This window comes from Microcaecilia unicolor, chromosome 1 (genome assembly GCF_901765095.1).
Source record: "Microcaecilia unicolor chromosome 1, aMicUni1.1, whole genome shotgun sequence".
In the NCBI taxonomy this organism is placed as follows: domain Eukaryota; kingdom Metazoa; phylum Chordata; class Amphibia; order Gymnophiona; family Siphonopidae; genus Microcaecilia; species Microcaecilia unicolor.
The window spans coordinates 405,661,774-405,679,665 of NC_044031.1; the positions used below are offsets into that span (position 1 = coordinate 405,661,774).

General features: G+C 43.2%; 1 protein-coding gene across 3 annotated transcripts in view; it reads right to left on the minus strand.

Annotated features, from left to right (window-relative positions):
* Window positions 1–16,940, minus strand: part of NUP153 (nucleoporin 153) — a 256,824-nt gene extending 239,884 nt beyond the window's left edge. For all 3 annotated transcript variants that reach the window (XM_030211374.1, XM_030211384.1, XM_030211366.1), the window contains exon 1: window positions 16,581–16,940. In XM_030211374.1, coding sequence (XP_030067234.1) covers window positions 16,581–16,661 — 81 coding nt within the window. In that variant the 5' untranslated portion in view covers window positions 16,662–16,940. The remainder of the gene's footprint in view (window positions 1–16,580) is intronic.
* Window positions 16,941–17,892: the final 952 nt, after the last annotated feature.

Genomic DNA, 17,892 nt, shown 5'->3' on the forward strand with positions numbered 1-17,892 from the left:
CTGAGGAAATATTGGCCCACTCCTCGGCAAAGAGGGAAAGATGTCCTCCGATGACAGGAAGCGAGGAGGGGGCCAGCGCACCATCATTGAGAGGGTCGCCCCTGAACTCTAGGCCTAGAGCCGGTGGCTGTGGAACGCTTGTCCGAGCGAAAGGAGTTCCTCTGCTGAAAAACGGGCACGAGAAGTGAACCCAGCAGAACGCCCCGGGCGGTACCTTCTAGCTTCACGGAAGCGAGGTCTATAAGAGGAGTGGACCACCTGGCCCTTGGAGGAAGGCCTCGGCCTATCTTCGGGCAAGCGCTGGGGTTTAGGATCTCCCAGGCCTTTAACAATTTTTTTTTCCAACTCCTCACCAAATAGGAGAAGACTTTGAAAGGGCAACTTCACCAACCTTTGCTTAGAGGCCATGTCCGCTGCCCAACGTCGTAGCCAAATAAGACGGCGAGCCGCCACTGCTACTGCCATTTGTTTAGCCAAAGCTCTGACAATATCATAAAGGGCATCAGCCAAAAAGGACAAGGCCGACTCCAGCTGCGGAGCCACATCCGAGAAGGGCTCCGCTCCATCTCCGGGCTGTTCCACTGCCTGTTGCAACCACGCCAGGCAGGCTCTAGCAGCATAACAACTGCATGCAGACGCCCGAACAGTAAGACCTGCAATTTCATAGGACCGTTTAAGTGCTGTTTCCAGCCTACGGTCTTGTATATCCTTCAGGGCAACTCCTCCTTCCACAGAGAGGGTAGTTCTCTTTGTCACCGCAGTGACTAGGGCATCTACTTTAGGCATTGCAAAGTGAGCCAAATGCTACTCACGCAGAGGGTATAATTGCCCCATAGCCCTGGAAACTTTCAAAGGTCCCTCGGAGTCAGCCCACTGAGCGGAAATAAGCTCTTGGATGGAGTCATGCAATGGAAAGGCTCGAGCAGGCTTTTTTGGTACTAGCCATCCTAGGATTCACAGAGGAGGCCGTGCCACTGTCAGGCTCTTCAATAGAAAGGACCTGTAGGGCATCTGAAATAAGCGCTGACAGCTCATCACGGTGGAAAATCCTCACCGCGGAGGTATCATCCAGATCCTGTGGTAATTCTGCACCTGACTCTGGCGCCTCAGATCACGAAGGCCTGCCAGAACTCTCTGAATTCTCACAGCCCGACCACGGGGGGGGGGGGGGGGGGGGGGGAAGGAGGTGCACCACAATCTGAAGGGGAATTAGCCCTTCTAAGCTTTTCTTTATGCCAATTATCAGGGAAAATAGCCTCAGCGGGCAGTCCCAGGACAGAATCCACCGGGGGGGGGGGGGGGGGGGGGACAACAGAAGGGGCCTCAGACGACCCTTGAGGGAGAGTTCTTTTCAGCATGTATGCTTTATGCAATAATAACACAAAATTAGGGGAGAAAAACTCGCCCTGGGCACCCAGATCCCGTCCGGAGCTAGCCGCTCCCTGAATAGCCTGAATTTAAGGTCCCCCCCCCCCCCGGGCTCAGGGCAGTCCCCCCCCCCCCCCCCGGGCTCAGGGCTCTCCGTCTCTATGGAGGCCGCGCCATGCAGAGAATTCAAAATGGCGTCTGCTGCCAGCTCTGAGCGGGAATAATCATCGCTCGCCATGCTCGGGCCGGCTCTTACACCTGTACAGCACGATTTACAGAGCCCCGCTGCTGATTTGTGCTTGCCACACCGGGAACAGCGCTTTACATTCTCTGCAGCCATCGCTGAAAATGGCGGGAAAATTAAAAATGGCAGTTTCGCGCCAAAAACGCTCCGATCGCAGGCCCACCCCGGAGGAGTTAGAAAACACTCTTACCTAACCGGACCGAGTATCACAGCTCTGGTCCTATAGAAGAATCAAAGGAAAACCTCTGTTCCATTTTTTTTTTATTAACGCTGTGAGGAAAACAGAGGTAATAAGAACTCCGGAGGCTCAGATGAGTGGGAAAGGCAGGGAAAGGCGAACCAATGTGCCTGCATCCACTGAGTGGGAAAGGACAGGGAAAAGCAAGCTAATATGTCCACATCCACGGGGGCATGGGTAAGGCAGGGAAAGGGCTAACCTATGTGCCTTCAAAGTGAAGCTGCTATAGTCTCTAACACCCCGGCTAACAACAGATTTTTGATGGAGCTCGAAGAAGCTGCAGCCACCCTGCTTGGGGAGATAGAGAATACCGAAGAGGCAGTGGAGCTGGCTGGTCATGAGGCACTGTGAAACGTTGAGTGCTCTCTATCTCCCCCTGCTGGTTGATGGACACAACCCATACGTAATGGCTTCATCTGCTTGATGACAAGGAACTTTTGCGGATGCATCAGGCAAACCTGACTGTGAAGCATGCATCTGCATCACTCTGCTGCACCTTGAAATATACGTTTTTACATTTTTTTTTTCTTTATGTGGAAGTCATCTTCCAAGCACAGAAAACAGGCACTAATGTGTGCTTTCACTTTCAGGTTTGCTTGGATTTGCACACATTTCTTTCTCAGTGCCGGTGCTTACAGGTTTGCACGGGTGCTCTCTTACTTCCACATCAAAACTGACAAATTTAAACTGGAAATCAAAATAAACCAAACCTTCCACCGCCAGCTCTGAGCTGGCGTTATTTTTCCAGCTGTACGAGCAGGGTTTGTTTGTGCACTATTCTCTAAGCACTGGGAAGGCATAGCAAATGACATCATTAACATACGTTTGAATTCATTTAAATATAATTTACGGCCATCTCTGGCATACACACTTGTTTCCTGTGATAAAACCCTCTGAGTATTCCGTGCAGAATAAAATACGCATTATCCCTGCAATAAATGGCTTACTGCTGATGGCAGGTTTTGAGAATCGACCTACTGAAGCTTTATTTCACGCTGCCACGTGCTCCAGAATCAGGAACTTTTTCTGCGTGGTGAAAGACAGGTCAGACAAAATAATCAACTTTTATATCCTTAAAATAGGCGATCCTAGGTGAGAATCTCTTAGAAAGTCTATCAAACAAATAAAATAAAAATATTTATTATTACATTGTATCCCGCGCTTTCCCACTCAAAGCAGGTTCAATGCGGCTTACATAGTAATAGGGAATGCAAAATATTGTTAGAGAAAGTAAAAGTTAAATATACCATAATAATAGAAGAGATGAGTAGGCAGAGATAGGCAATGGAGAAGGGAGTAAGGTGGGAGATATAGTCTGGGTCAATGTCGTTGTCACATGGATATGTGTTAGGTAGATGGATTCATAAGATTAGTCTGGGTCATTTGGATAGGCTTGCTTGAATAAATGGGTTTCAGCAAACCAGCATAACATCCCAGCTCCTGGGCACATAAATCTTGTGACCAGATTAGAGAGCTGCAAAGGAATGGGGATAGCGGGAATCCACTCCAGGACTGCGGGGATCCCGTAGGGATGGACTGAGGTCCACGGGGATCCTGCAGGGATGGATCCGGGTCTGGCAGGGTTCCCGGGAAACCGTAAAACAGAGCTTTGCTTTCCCTCCCCGCACACACCTCAGACTACCTTGGTTGTCTATTGGCTTGCTTCGGGGGCAAGAAAAGTCCCCACACTTTCCTGTCCACTGCCGCTGATCCTCTCGTCGCCACCACTCGTTTAGGATGGCCGCCAAGACTTCAAGCAGCAGCCTCACGAGTATAAACTGTGTTTCTGACTACTTGTTTTGGACTGCGTTAGATCCTGCTAATCTGTACATCTACTGTCTTAGCAGAGTACAGAAGAAATGATTTATGTTACTTTTACTATAATTTTTACTGCTTGAGAAATCTGGCTTTCTTGGGGGGGGGGGGGGGTCAAGGTGACTGCGGCACAGCAACGGCTAGGAAAGATGAGAGCTGGGATGAAGGAGATAATTTGCGAGGATTAGATTCCCCACGGGGAAGGGCAGGGATGGATTAGATTCCTGTGGGGACAGGTTAGATTTCTGTCCCCATGCAACTCTCTAGACCAGATGCAAGAACAGTGCATGGCATAAAGGCTTTCCACTGACAAGGTGGTTAAGTCCACAATCACTTATGTTGATGAATTGGAAACAAATATTTCTCACAGCCCAGAGGCACGATTAGCCCATTTCCAGAGAGCAAGGTATACTATGGATTCATCTCTCATAGCATCGGGAAGGGAGCGAGTAGAGAGAGATAGGACACTCCAATGTTTAGAAAGAGGGTTGGGGAAAGGTTAAAACCACAATACACCGACAGCAAGGCTTCGAGGGACTTTTTACTGTCAGTAGTGAGGCTACTCCTCCACTCCAATTAAAGCAAGATGTTGAGATTGTTGACACGTTTGTTTGAGATAAAGTCCGTGAAGTCTGTTTGTGTTGCTTTCCTTCTGTAGAAAAGGATGCAGCACAGTTGGTTGAGTAGTGTTTGATCTTTGATTTTAAAAGAGGCCATTTCTAGTTGTGTTGCTAAAGATTCTGCTAAAGTTTCAACCGTTAGAAAGGATCTGTATAACTGCTATTCCTCTGCCTCTTTCTGGTCCATATAAGATTTTATAGCCTTAGGGGCATAGATCCAAAATAGTAAGGTCTTCCTGGTCATGTATCCGTTTCATTTTGAAAAACCAGACAGAGGTTGTTTGTTATCCAGTCTTTTAGTGTGTGTTTTGTTTACCACTGATCTGGCATTGACATATCCCACTGATATTTGGTAGATATTCATCCTCTGTAAACTCCGCAGTGGTAATTTTCTTTAGTAGTCGTTTTGTTGGGTTGCTGTATTTCTTAGTCTATCTGGTCCTCTGTAGAGTTTAGCCATCGGGCGAATGGGTTCCATTCTTTGTAATGCCTCGTCCGGCTATTTGGGCTCTATTCGAAACGTGAACGTTTCCTCTTGCTAGGTGGTTTAAGCTGAAGAGTATCAGTCTGTTATCTTATCCCTGAGTTAAGGCAGTCGTGGATGTCATTAGTGTTAGGGTTGATAACCCTATTAGTAGTCTTGTAATGAGCATTTTGCTTCAGGGTGTGCTGAAGGGGGGGGGGTGTTGTGATTGCTTGGGACCCTGTTAGGTGTTTTTTTAAATGTGTGTGTGTGTGTGTGAGTTTCAGCTCATTTTTTTGTTTGTTTTTTGGAGTGTGTGTGTATATGTGTACATGAAAGTGTTTGGTAGTGCTCTGTGTTGTGTCTCTCTCTAAGGCTGCCTGCAGTGTGGGTATTCTTCTCAAAATATGGCTTCCTTTCCTCTTGGTATTCTTTTCTGCGGTTGTGGCTTCTTCTTGGTCTGGGGTTCACAGTTCGTCCTGCCTATAGTCACTGTGGGTTCAGTTCCGTTGGTTGCACAAGTCTGGGCTCGGAAAGGGAGTTCCTTCTGGCGATGTAGCGAGTGGTGATTTCTTCAATCGGTCGGCTCTGCAGCAACAGCCGTGGTTTTTCAAAGCTTTGAGTTTAGTTAAAGCTATTCTTGGGGTCTTATTATTCCAGAGGAAATGAAAAAGTTTCTCAATAGAGGTGTAAAAGAAGCGTTCTAGGAATATAAGTGATCTTTGGGACAATCATCATCTTTAATGAATCAAGTCTACACCACTAGGATAAGGTTAGAGGTGACCATTGAGAGACTGAGGCTTTTACCTTGGAGATAATTTCGACCATATTAATTTTAGATGTTAGTGGTAGGTCTCTGTTTAAATATATTCCCAAATATTTGATAGAGGATGAAATCCATTTCAAGGGGATATCTGTGAGGGAAAAAGGGACAACTAGTGTTCATTGGCATAAGTTCTGTTTTGCCTTAATTGATTTTATAACTGGACAAATCTGAAAAATGGGAATAAGTGTAACTAGGTTAGACAATGAAATTTGGGGATTGGATAAGTATAAAAGAATGTCAGCATTAGCAGTTTAAACATCTGTTCACCAATGCGAATGCCATGAATATCCTTATGCTGGCGAATAGCAGTCAAAGGAGTCGAGGGTTGATTGAATAATAAAGGTGAGATGAGATAGCCTTGACAGGACCCCCTTTTAAGGTGAAATACCTGTGAAAGGGCCCCACTAGCCCCTATTCTAACAGAAGGAAAGTTGAATAGTAGCTGTAACATTAGCAAAAAAATATCAAATACCAAAGTTAGACAAAGCATGAAACAAGTATCTCCACTCAATCAAAAGCCTTCTCCGCATCCAGAGAGACAAACGTTAGAGAAAGGCCTCGATCGGGCAAAGTGGAGCTGTAGACAAAAAAAAAAAAAAAGTCTTATCCACACACACACACACACCCTTTTACTGTGTTATTTTTTTTCTGACACTCATCTTTGCTCTCCTGACTACTTTTCCAGCTTCATTTGGCTTTTACAGATATTGTTGCCTTTTCTCTCTTTTGTGATCCCTCGGGTTTTTGTTTTAAATTTTAAGCCCTGAAGGGAAGGGAAGTGGGAGGGTGGGGGGGAAAGGGTCGGGGTGGGAGGGAGGAGGGGGGATAGAGGGAACAATAAGCAAAAAGGAATTTACAGCCTAGTGGGTGCAAGGTTGGTATGCCATCTTGGGTGGTCGGCAAGATCCCGGGGCATTGAAATACCGTTTGTAATATTGGGTTGTTCAAATTAGTTGTACCATTAAATGGATAACAATAGAAGCTAGCAGGTGCTCATATTTATACGTGAGAACTCATAGGAAGTAGCATCAACTTATTTTTCCAGATGGATGTAAATGTAAGTTTGGACCAGATACACAGTGTGTATTTAAAGTTGTCTTTAATAGAGGAGGGGACTATTGGTGAAGGGCTATCAGACACAAGGCCCTTTGCGATGTATTATCTTGAATTGTCCTATGCCTTCTGTAATAGGATGTCACTTGGATTGCCGTTGCACCTTCTTTATATTTTGGAAAGTTTAATAAATAGATTCAACATAAAGGACAATACAACATGGGGGGGGGGGGGGGGTTAAAACTATAAAAGTTTGAGACTGTCAGTAATGTTATATATATTTTTCTTTGCTGGGTTTCAGCCTTGAAAATTGTAAGATTGTACTGAAATTGCTGTGCAGAGGAAGAATTGTGATTTATGTTTTGTCATCAATAAAAACCGTTGAAATATAAATTTTAACCCCTTTTTCCTCTACCTTTTCTACCACTTCCTTATAAAACAACAGTACTTTTACTTCCCTAATAAAAAGGTTTGCTATTCTTACAATACCTCCTTTTCAATCTGTAGACTAAGGAAGACGCACCATTTTCAATTGGGTTCTAGTGCCCTGCCCTAGGTCACACAGAGAATTAAACGCATGCATTAGTGAGCCAGGAACTTATGCCTTACGAATTTCAACTAAATCCTACTGCACTAACCATTAAACCAGAGTTCCTAAACTGCGGGACAGGACTCCAAATGAGGTCACAAAACACAAATTTGGGGTCAAGACCTGGGTAGTCCATTCATAGAGGCATCATTATTCTGCACAATTTTATTTGGTCATGAGCATGGTGTCATGGCAACAAAAATGTTGACAACACTACACTAAAGCATGTTTCTTCTATATGCCCAGGGAAGGGCTGAATTCCACAAGTGCTGAACGACTTTAAGAGGATGCACAACCTTTGCTCATGGAAAGCAACTGAAGGGATGCATCCTCATAAGCTGCTTCACCAACAAGTGTAGCTTCTGACTAAACCGCAGACAAAACTTTGTTATAGAAGCAGCACCTTGGAAGAATGACAACTCCCAAATCCTGTAAAGCTATGTCTAAATTCCCCCCCCCCCAAGTTGTTACAAAACCAAGAAATGCAACACATTTTAACTATTTGAATCAACTAAAATCGAAAACCCAAAGTACATACAGCACATGCCACAGCTACTGCTATTCTGCCTTCCTCAGACTTTACATGTCCTTCAATATTTCAGCTCAAGCTTAATATACCGGTTGTTGTGAACAAGCGCACTGACAATCAAATCATCCCCATAGGCTCATGTGCCACCAAATGTTTGAGACTCCAGCTTCTCTTAGGAAAGGTAGCAGAGGGATTTGAAGCAGTGTCACTGAACACTTGCACATAACCAAGGAAGCGTAGACCCCTAAAGAAACTACACAGATTCCATCGTGAAACAGATAGTGCATGCACTGAACCTGAACTCTGGAGTCTTCCTTTTTCTAATCCTCAGTCCGTACAGGATAGCAGTTCACCCACACATCCAGAGTCCAGGGTGAAACAGCATACAAAACCAGGACAAGATGCATGTCCTATTTAAAAGAAAGGACAAACTGTGTTGCTTGCACATTTAGTAGCCTTCACTGTGATCCACTCATGCCGTTGGAACAAAAATTATACCACTGTACTTTAATTTTATAAGGATGTGTGCAAACATATACACATCCAATCAAAAACAAGCCACCTAGCATGTATCGCAACATGCAATACACGAATTACCATATTTTTAATATCATTACCTTGCACATCACCAGCAAAACTAAAAGGGCCCAATTTTCAAAATTAGATGGGAATATCTGCCCTGTCTGAGACCACCCTCCCCCCCATAAACCAGAAGGCAGAAGCTCACAGACGGGTGTCTTATGACAGCCACATAATTAGCCTATAGGAGACAATCTGCCAATCTGTGAGCTGTATAGCTCCAATAAAATCATTCAGCAGTTCTCCAGTGTATGGAGGACAATAAACCAACATAATTCCAAACATCCCCAATATTCTGTTTATTACTGCCTCAAACATATACTTATTGTACACTAACTCACAAAATACCTTATGTTAATTTGAAAATAAGTTTGATAATTTAATTCAATTCATATACTGCTTCAACCCCCCCAAAAAAACTTAACAGTTTACAACACGATTATAGAATGCAAAATCATCTTAACTATAACAGTTAAAATCAAAACTTATTAAAAAGCAAGGATTTTAGTACTTTCCTAAATCTAAAATAATCATTTTCAGATCGTATTCACCATGGTTAAGCATTCCACGTATTTTGCACTATTGCCATCAATAATTTCTTTTGAAAACCAATTCTAAGTGTAACAGAAGATAGAATTTGATTTCTATAACTGTACCTAGGTCACAGATTCCACTGCAATGTTAAGAAGCTCAACAGATATGGAAGTCAAAATCCATTCAAAGCTTGAAAAGCCAAGCACTGCAGTTTAAGTTCAATCCAAGCTATGACAGGGAGCCAGTGCAAATAATAGAGGAGTTATCTTATCCAATTTGTTCTTATACAAGATAATCTTGGCACCCCCACCCCCAAAACATACAAATAAATAAAACTACTGCAATAAATTACCAAGATGAAACTGTAGCTTGGACAACCAATTGTAAATCTTACAAGGAGAAATAAATCTTGAATTTAATGATGAGAAACTAAATTTACACTCCTCATTTCAGGAAACAAAAAAACACTATATCCAACACAAAAATTTTTAGCAGATAATACTGTAGCTCTGAAGTCAACAAATCACACCAATGGAAGAGTGACAAGCCCATACCTACCTTAACTAGATTGTACACTCCAAGGAGTGGTCACAAATCTGTCTGTATGATCATCAATGCTCCACTATCCCTAATTACAAACAATTTATTACACACACAACTTACAGTTTAACCCATTAGTGCCTAATGTTCCCATAATAAGCTCCCATATGGGAACTTTGGGCACTAATGGGTTAATATTATACACAGAGCATATTGGATACCAGTGGCAGGGTCACATACTAGGGACAATTTGGAGGGGAAATGCTGGATGGGTTGTGGGAGAAGAGGTTCGTTCGAGCATATGTGGTGGGAATCCCCAATTATTAAACGACTTTGGACAGAAGTATGGGATAAAGATCCATAGTTGGACAGGGGATATTTGGGAGTCAGATGCAAAAAAATGTCTACTGGGATATATACTGGGGTGGAAAGCCTGGAAAAGGGAGGTTAGCCTGAAACATCTGTTTGCCTCACAGCTAAGTTGACAATAGCAAGACACTGGAAATCGGTACACGGTTCTTGGAGGAACATTGGCTAGTGGCACGTAAATACTTGCCACTGCACTATGAAGCAAGGGGGAGCAGTTTAAAAGGGTCTAGACCCAGGTAGAATTATAAAGCCAGTTGGGAGCTTCCCCAGCTGCTACCATAGAGCAATCTGAATACGATGCAGACACTACAGACTCAGTCAAGGTCTTCCATATTTCACAACATAGAGAGCTGCAATATTAAGGCTTATAAGGAGGACATTTTTTCTGCGGATTGAAAGAGTATGCTACATCCGGGGGGGGAATATGAAAGGGAAGGGATAATGAAAACAAAACTGCCCAAGACATTAATGCTATGTTTATATCAGAGCTTCAGAGGTATTAGAAGAAAGGATGGCGGGAATCTGTGAAAATAGAGCAGGTATAACTGCAACAGTGTCATTTTTTTTTGGGTGGGGGGGGGGGAGAAATGTTGTTACTTTAACTAGAATTTACTTTTATACGGTTAAAGGTAATATGTAGCTTACTTATATTTTTGCATTGTATTTTATGTTGTCTTGCTGTATACTCATGGTCAGGGTAACTGCACTTTCCCCATTAAGTTATAAGGGATTATTATGAGATAGTTAAGAAAGATATGTAAAATGTTGTGGGCGAGAAGAGAGAAGGAATGTGTAAAAAGAAGACTGCAGGTGATACTGGTATTATCTCTGAGCTGTTACACTCCTTCCATCTTTATTCAAGCAGGTACAGCAATTACTCAATAAAAAGTTGTTAAAAATAAAAAAAATTGTAAACTCCAAGAATTAAGGGCTGCCCAATTTTGTGTCTGAATACTGCTGCATACCTGCAATATATTATCCCTCCCCTTCTACTTCTACAAACACAAGAGCTCCTCCTCAAGCATTGTAAATGCAAAGTACATGGGAAACACCACATGTTCATCATCTGGGAGAGCAAAATCCAGTAAAGTTAATCAGCACTGAATATAACATATGAGTATCAATAAAGTTTAATTTTCTGTGTATATATATTACTATCCCGTCAATTCTGAAGTCAAAAACCAGACCATAGGCCTAACCATGTGGTTAATGAGCCATCTATGTTCTTGTTACTAGCTGTAAGATGCATCCCAGTGCTGATGCTGACTTGTGTGGCAGACATCAGTTCACAGCATATTAAAATGTATGGTAAATAGGCTTTTTAGTAATCAGAAGTAATGTTAAGCCGTGCACTACCACACCAGCACAAAGCTAAAAAATCCGAGGTGGTGTAAGGAATACATTAGACCAGTGGTCTAGCAGCTTTCTGCATTGTCCTCTCCCCCTCAACTTGACCCAACCACCAGCTAACACCCCTCCATATTGCAGGACCACCACCCTTCTTCCGTAACCAAAGGTACTAACTCAATCCCCTCTCCAAAGAATAGTTGACATTCCCCTCTGAATTCCTGGTAATCTAGTGGCCAAGATCCCCCCCCCACAGCTCAATATTTGAAAGGGAAAAAAAAGGCATCCCGGGGGGGGGGGGGAGTCTAGTCTATCTTTCTCCCCTCACCCTTCCAAATCTGTCCATGGAACCTCAAATCTGGTCAGACGAGAGATGTCCACTCGGTCCTGCCTCCGGTGCCAAGATCCAAAATGGTGGCATCTGACCCCTACTGGTGCGCTGAGACATACCCCTAGGGATCTGTCTACCAAAGAAGGTATGGAGTTGATTAATGTCTTATCTAGCAGGCTGACCCCTGAACATGTGTCACAGCACAATGCTACGGCACAAGTGCTGCCATTTTGGATCCTGGCTGCACCGAAGACAGGAGCAAATGGGAATCATTCCTGCCTGACACAGATTTAAGGTGTGCATGCCTTTTTTTTTTTATATCAGGATCAGGTGTGGAGAGGGAGTAATGGTGGGACCCACTAGACTACTAGGGATTGTTGGGGGGGGGGGTCAACTACTCTCCAGGGATGGGGGACAGTCAGTGCCTTTGTATAGGGGAGGGGGGCCTGGAGCCGATGTAAACATCTGACTTTTTTTTTTTTAAGTAATTCCTCCTGTCAGTGCGTGAGCCAAATCATCACTCAGGGGGGTCTTTTATTAAAGGTTAGCTCGAGTTATCTGCAGCAGGTCCCATTTTATTGCTATGGGCCCTGCTGGAGGTAACTCGAGCTAACCTTTAATAAAAGACCCCCTTCATGGACTAACACGAAGGGTGACATTTCACACCGAGCTGTAGATTGCTGCCACAATTTCAACACAGCAATAATCTATATGCTCATTGATTACTGCATTCCAGGGGACATTTTTTGCAGAAACCTTCAAAGCAATGCAGTAAGTTGCTCCAACACACAGTTTTCTGCATTGGCCCCCTGAGGCAACCAAGGGTTAAATGACTACCCAACATCACAAGGAGCAGCATTGAGGTTTGCGCCAGGTTCTCCTGGTTGTCAGCCCACTGCTCTAAGCATTATGCTTATTGTTATCCTCAATAAAGAAGATTATCGTCAAGAGGCATATCGTCAATTGTCAGATAGCAAGTTTTATTTGTCATTGGAGCATGATCATGGACTCGTTTTCCAAAAGGAAGTGAACATTCTATTGAAAGCAGCCCAAGTGGGTATTATTACGAATAGAGAATTTCGGTACCTATTTAAAAAATATCCTCGTACACCTCACATATATTTTCTTCCGAAGATCCATAAAACTTTACATCATCCTCCTGGGCGCCCCATAGTGTCTGGGAGTGAATCTCTTAATGAGCCGCTATCACAGTATCTGGATTATCACTTGCAGCCCAGGGCATTACAGATTCCATCTTATCTTAGAGACTCTGCGCACCTAATCCAGATTTTACAAGATATTGAGTTACATAGCACTCCTGTATTGCTAGTATCTATGGACGTAATATCTTTTTATACTAGTATTCCACATGATAATGCCTGTAGATTGGCAGATCTCCATTTTCAACAACTAGATATGTCTTCTGCAAAAGTGGAATTTCTCAACACGCTTATGGACATTGTGATACGAAAAAATTATTTTCAATTTGAGACACAAATTTTTCTTCAAACACATGGCATTGCTATGGGTGCCACGGTTGCACCTATTACAGCATGCCTTATTTCGAAGAAAATTTTCTCTATTCATGTAGATTTTTCCAACATATTATCCTGTGGAAAAGGTTCATCGATGATATCATATTTATATGAAAGGGCAGTAAAGAACAGCTTTAACAATTTTTTCATTACTTAAACTCAGTGGACAGATATATTAAATTTGAATCTGCAGTAGGAGATCAATCCATTCACTATCTGGATATTGTCATCGAACGGGAAATTTAATACAAGAATATATCGGAAACCCACTGCTTCACTATCATAGTTTCCATCCGAGGACAGCCAAAAATGGTATATCCCTGTTGGCCAATTTTTACGTTTGAAGAAACTGTCTGCTACCGAAGAGGATTTCAATAAATCTGCTGTAGATCTATATAACAGATTTAGATCACGAGCTTATCCTAATAAAATCATCAAAAGGGCCACGAGAGAGCCGCCAACGCGAACCGTGACTGGTTACTTTATCCTCCCCCTAATCTTTCAGGAAGAAATGATAGACTGACATGTGTATTGCCTTTTTTTCAGCAGACCCGAGCCATTAGAAATATTATAAACAAACACTGGTCTATGCTTGCAGTCCATGGATTTCATGAGTTGCCAACCTTTGCCTACACCAGGGATAGTAATGTGGGCGAAATATTATCATCAGCTTGTTCTACTAATGTTTGTGATATAATATCTGTGGAAAGGGGCCATAAGAGTTGCGGCAGATACGTTTATTGCCACTATGCATGGCAAGCCTCTGAAGTTATTAATCCGAAGACTGGCAAACTGTTTCATCTTAAAAGCAGCACGGACTGTAACTCTACCAGGTTGTTTATGGTATATGTTGCCCATGCACTAAGTGGTACATTGGGCATACCACCAGACAGATCATGCAAAGAAATCGGTGAACATCTAAGTAATTTGAGAACTCGCAAAAGTGAAGCGCCATTGGTGGACCACTGGATACAGGAGCAGCACACTCTTGATGAATAGTACTTATTCAAGTGTTTTTACCTTTAGGTGGTGATGTTCCCCATATTCTTCTGAAAAGAGAACAGGAACTGATATTCCGGTGGAACACAGTGGCCCCTGGTGGTCTGAATAGGGAAATAGAGTGGCAATCACTAGTTTAAATTTTCCCGCGCTAGCATGTCAGCTGATAGCTATAAGAGTAGGGCGCATGTGTGGGCGTTCATGCAGGCTTTTACTCAGATAGGAGAGGTTCCTCCCTATAGTTACTTATCCGTAAGTAAAACTATACTTTAAGTAGTTTGTATATTTTGAATGATTTAGTATATTTGAGACTGACTGAGCTTTGTTTGTTTCATGCTCATCTTTCGGTTTGTTTTCTAAGTTATTTTTTATATTTTTTCCTCTCTATTTTTGTTTGTTTTTTTGTTACATTTGTACCCCGCGCTTTCCCATTCATGGCAGGCGCAATGCGGCTTACATGGGGCAATGGAGGGTTAAGTGACTTGCCCAGAGTCACAAGGAGCTGCCTGTGCCTGAAGTGGGAATCAAACTCAGGTCCTCAGTTCCCCAGGACCAAATTCCACCACCCTAACCACTAGGCCACTCCTCCACATTTTTGTTTTCATCGCTTATAGATTAGTTCCCCTGAAGATGCCAATAAATTGGTGAAACATGGTCCATGTCAGGAACCATGAATATTGAACAATGGATATTTATTTGCACGCATTGAAGTAAAAATGTTTCGCTCCAGCTTGAGACTCACAAAGCCCTTGTACACCGGCACCCTACTGAACTTAGAACAATACTGCACTAGCCACAAAGCTAAGTCTATACTATTTCATCTATTTTGAATTAGATGCAGAAACTGTCCCTGATGTTCTCTGATTAGATAGTGGTGTGGAGGTAGGGTGTGCTATGATGGTGATACAGGTGATTTTACATATCTCGAGCCTTCGAGCCGCAGTAAAACACCAAAAACCTGAGCACATTTTAAAATTTTCACAATAAATCTTGTTTTGAAGTTGTTTTTTTTATAACAGTATATTTATTTTTAGTTTTCTTTGGTTTCTGTAACATTTTGTAGTACACTGATTGGGAACCGAATTATTTCTTAAACCCAGGATTAGCTTTTGCCATTTGTATGTACCCATCATCCATAGCTATGCTGTCACAGTAAAACCAAACCATTGTGAACATGTACATGATTAATGCAAGTGAGCACACCGATGTGCGTGCTCATACTATACAAATATGAACTAGTACCTTAGGAATTTGTCTCCATCTTCAGGGTAATATGGAACATTACAAGCATTTAATCCAAATAGAAGTGTACCTCAAGATTATGTCCAAATTAATTTACTTTACTTCTGAAAGCGACATTCCACATGCAACAAATCAAATGTTATATTCTCCAAATCCTAGATGTATTAGATTTTTAAAAAAATTGTTGTCTTGTCTTTTGCCTATCAGGCTGCAAAGACTTGGGATTCACTACCACTAAATTAAGATTTCTGATTATGTTTAAAAAATCCATAAAAACTTTGTTTCATAAATATGTATTACTTATGCAATTGTAAATTATCAGCTATTGATTGATCTAATGTTCTTCTTGATTGTAAATTCCTAGGTACTTCCTAGCCTCTTTTGTTGTTATCCACTTAGAACCACATAGATATTACAAGAACTAAAACATAACATAAGCAGCTAAGATCAGGAGCTGAAAGCTCTCCAACACAAAGCATTAACAGTAGCCCAAGGGTTTTGCCCACTGTGAACATTCATACTAATGTCTATAGACAGCACAAACTTAATATTTCCCAGCTTTTTGTTTCAGCAAATACTTAAAAGGTATATTACAAACACACAAGAAATAGATATCACTAGGAATTACTAATACCTAATTTCTATGCAATTCCATGCCACAGGCTGCTATAGCCTGTTAAATGTAGCTGAACAAGCCACTGCTTTCCCACAACTCAATATACCGAGGTGGTAAAGCACTATGATCTTATATAATGTTGTTCTCATTGTATAATATGTAGTGAAACAAAATAACATACACATTTAGATAAACTACCAGGAAAATGGGTGGTAAATGCTGTATGGTTTCCAAACTAGCCACCTGAAACAAAAAAAATGGAAAAAGACGAGCGAAAAAGGAATGCAAGTCAAATATCTGCCATACAATTATATTTTTGCTGCAACCTGACAGTGTAGCACAAATTGAAATTAAAAGCACGTTGGTCAAATTTCATGAAAACCTCTCAAGATTTTTTTTTTTGTTCAGGTCGACAGAAAGAGAAAACAACACGCCCAAAGATTAATATTCAGCACAGAAGTTGCACTTGAACTACGGGGATGCGACCAACTCCTCCGTATTAACCAGTTAGTGATATACTTAAACACTCAGAACACATCACCAACAAAATACAAAATATAATCTATATAGACATAAAGCAATAATAATAATAAAAACAATGATGCAAACAAAACAGTTAAGCACAGTGTGCAGAGGAGCCAGAGTGCGCACGGCGGGCCCCGGCTCCTCTCACGTGTCCGGCGGGAAGAACCAGCCCGCTGAGTGACAGTCGCGGCCTGGGCCGAGCCCTACCCCTGCGTTACCTGTTTGCTCTTGGCGTAGGGCTTAGCTGCGATGTGATATCTCCGGGTACGGATTTTGCCTCCTCCCGCCGCTGCCGCCATGACTCTGGGAGGAGGAATGGTCGGTGGGGAAGGCTCGGAGACGAAGCCTCCCGCTCTCCCTGCGCCCGGCCAGAAAGCGCCGTCCTAGCTTCCTCCCCGCGCCGCCTGCCCAGCCCCTTCCGCGCGCCGCGTCGCGTAACGCAAACCCGGCAGGTTCCGAAGAGACAGAGATGCGACGCGCGCGTGCGTGTATGCAGACCCCGGGCCTCGTGCTCAGTTTTTCCGACGCTCTGCAACTCTCCGCGTTGAACGCTTTCCGACGCTACGACGGGCGCGCTCCGCGCGACGTTTCTCCACCTCCCACCCACCACTGCGGCCTCGGGCCTTCCCCTTCCTTCTCACTGCTTCCGCTTCCGTCCTCAGCGAGAGCTAGCGCCGCTGTCGCAACTCCGGCTACCTGCACCGCGATCTCAAACGTCATTCCCTCCAGCGCCGGACCATCAGCGCGCGCCCAAGCAAAGCCTGCTGGGAGAGGTAGTCCTGGCTTCTGACTGGCCTGCGACACGGTAATTTCCCCAAAGAGTTCCCATCCCAAATTCCGCGGCGCCTCAAGTCCGTTTCAAAACGAGAGCCGAAAGGCGTCATCAGGCAACCGGAAGGAGTAAAGCTTAAGCTGCTAGGCGCGCGGCCATTGTGCGGGTCCACGTGCACGGCGGGTGGGGAGTAACTCAGCGAAGCAGCTGCACAGAATGGGTTTCGGACGCGTCTGGGTCTCTAGTCTAGTGGGGTGAGGGCTCTATAGGAAAATAAGAGATCGCTTATCTGCTAGGATGTACAGCTGGTTGGTGAAAGAAAGCGATATATCTGGTTAAACGAAAATAAAGCTAATCTAGCTTACTCTTGCATTGTTCTCTTCAGTATCGGTTTCTACCGGCTGAAGTGGTGACCTCACGCAGAAAATGCATTATGTAAATTAGCCATGTGTTTCTGAGCTAAGGATTAAGGGTGAATAGTACAAAGCTTTTTGAGAAAGTAAAAGCCTTAATAAACGACTTTACTCCAAATTAATTGTGCATTTTATTGGTCATTTTTTAAATCAAATTTCAATTTAACCTGATTTCTCTGATGATCTTTGGAACTCAGTTTGGTCAAAAGGCACAGGCAATCCTCATCCATCTCCCAATCCTTGTGTTTCCTACTTCATCGCTCCTTACGGACACCAAGAAAAGCTAAGCTTTGTGGATCTACTTCTTCAGATTCATGTTGGTCCTGTAAGTCATCAGTTTAAACC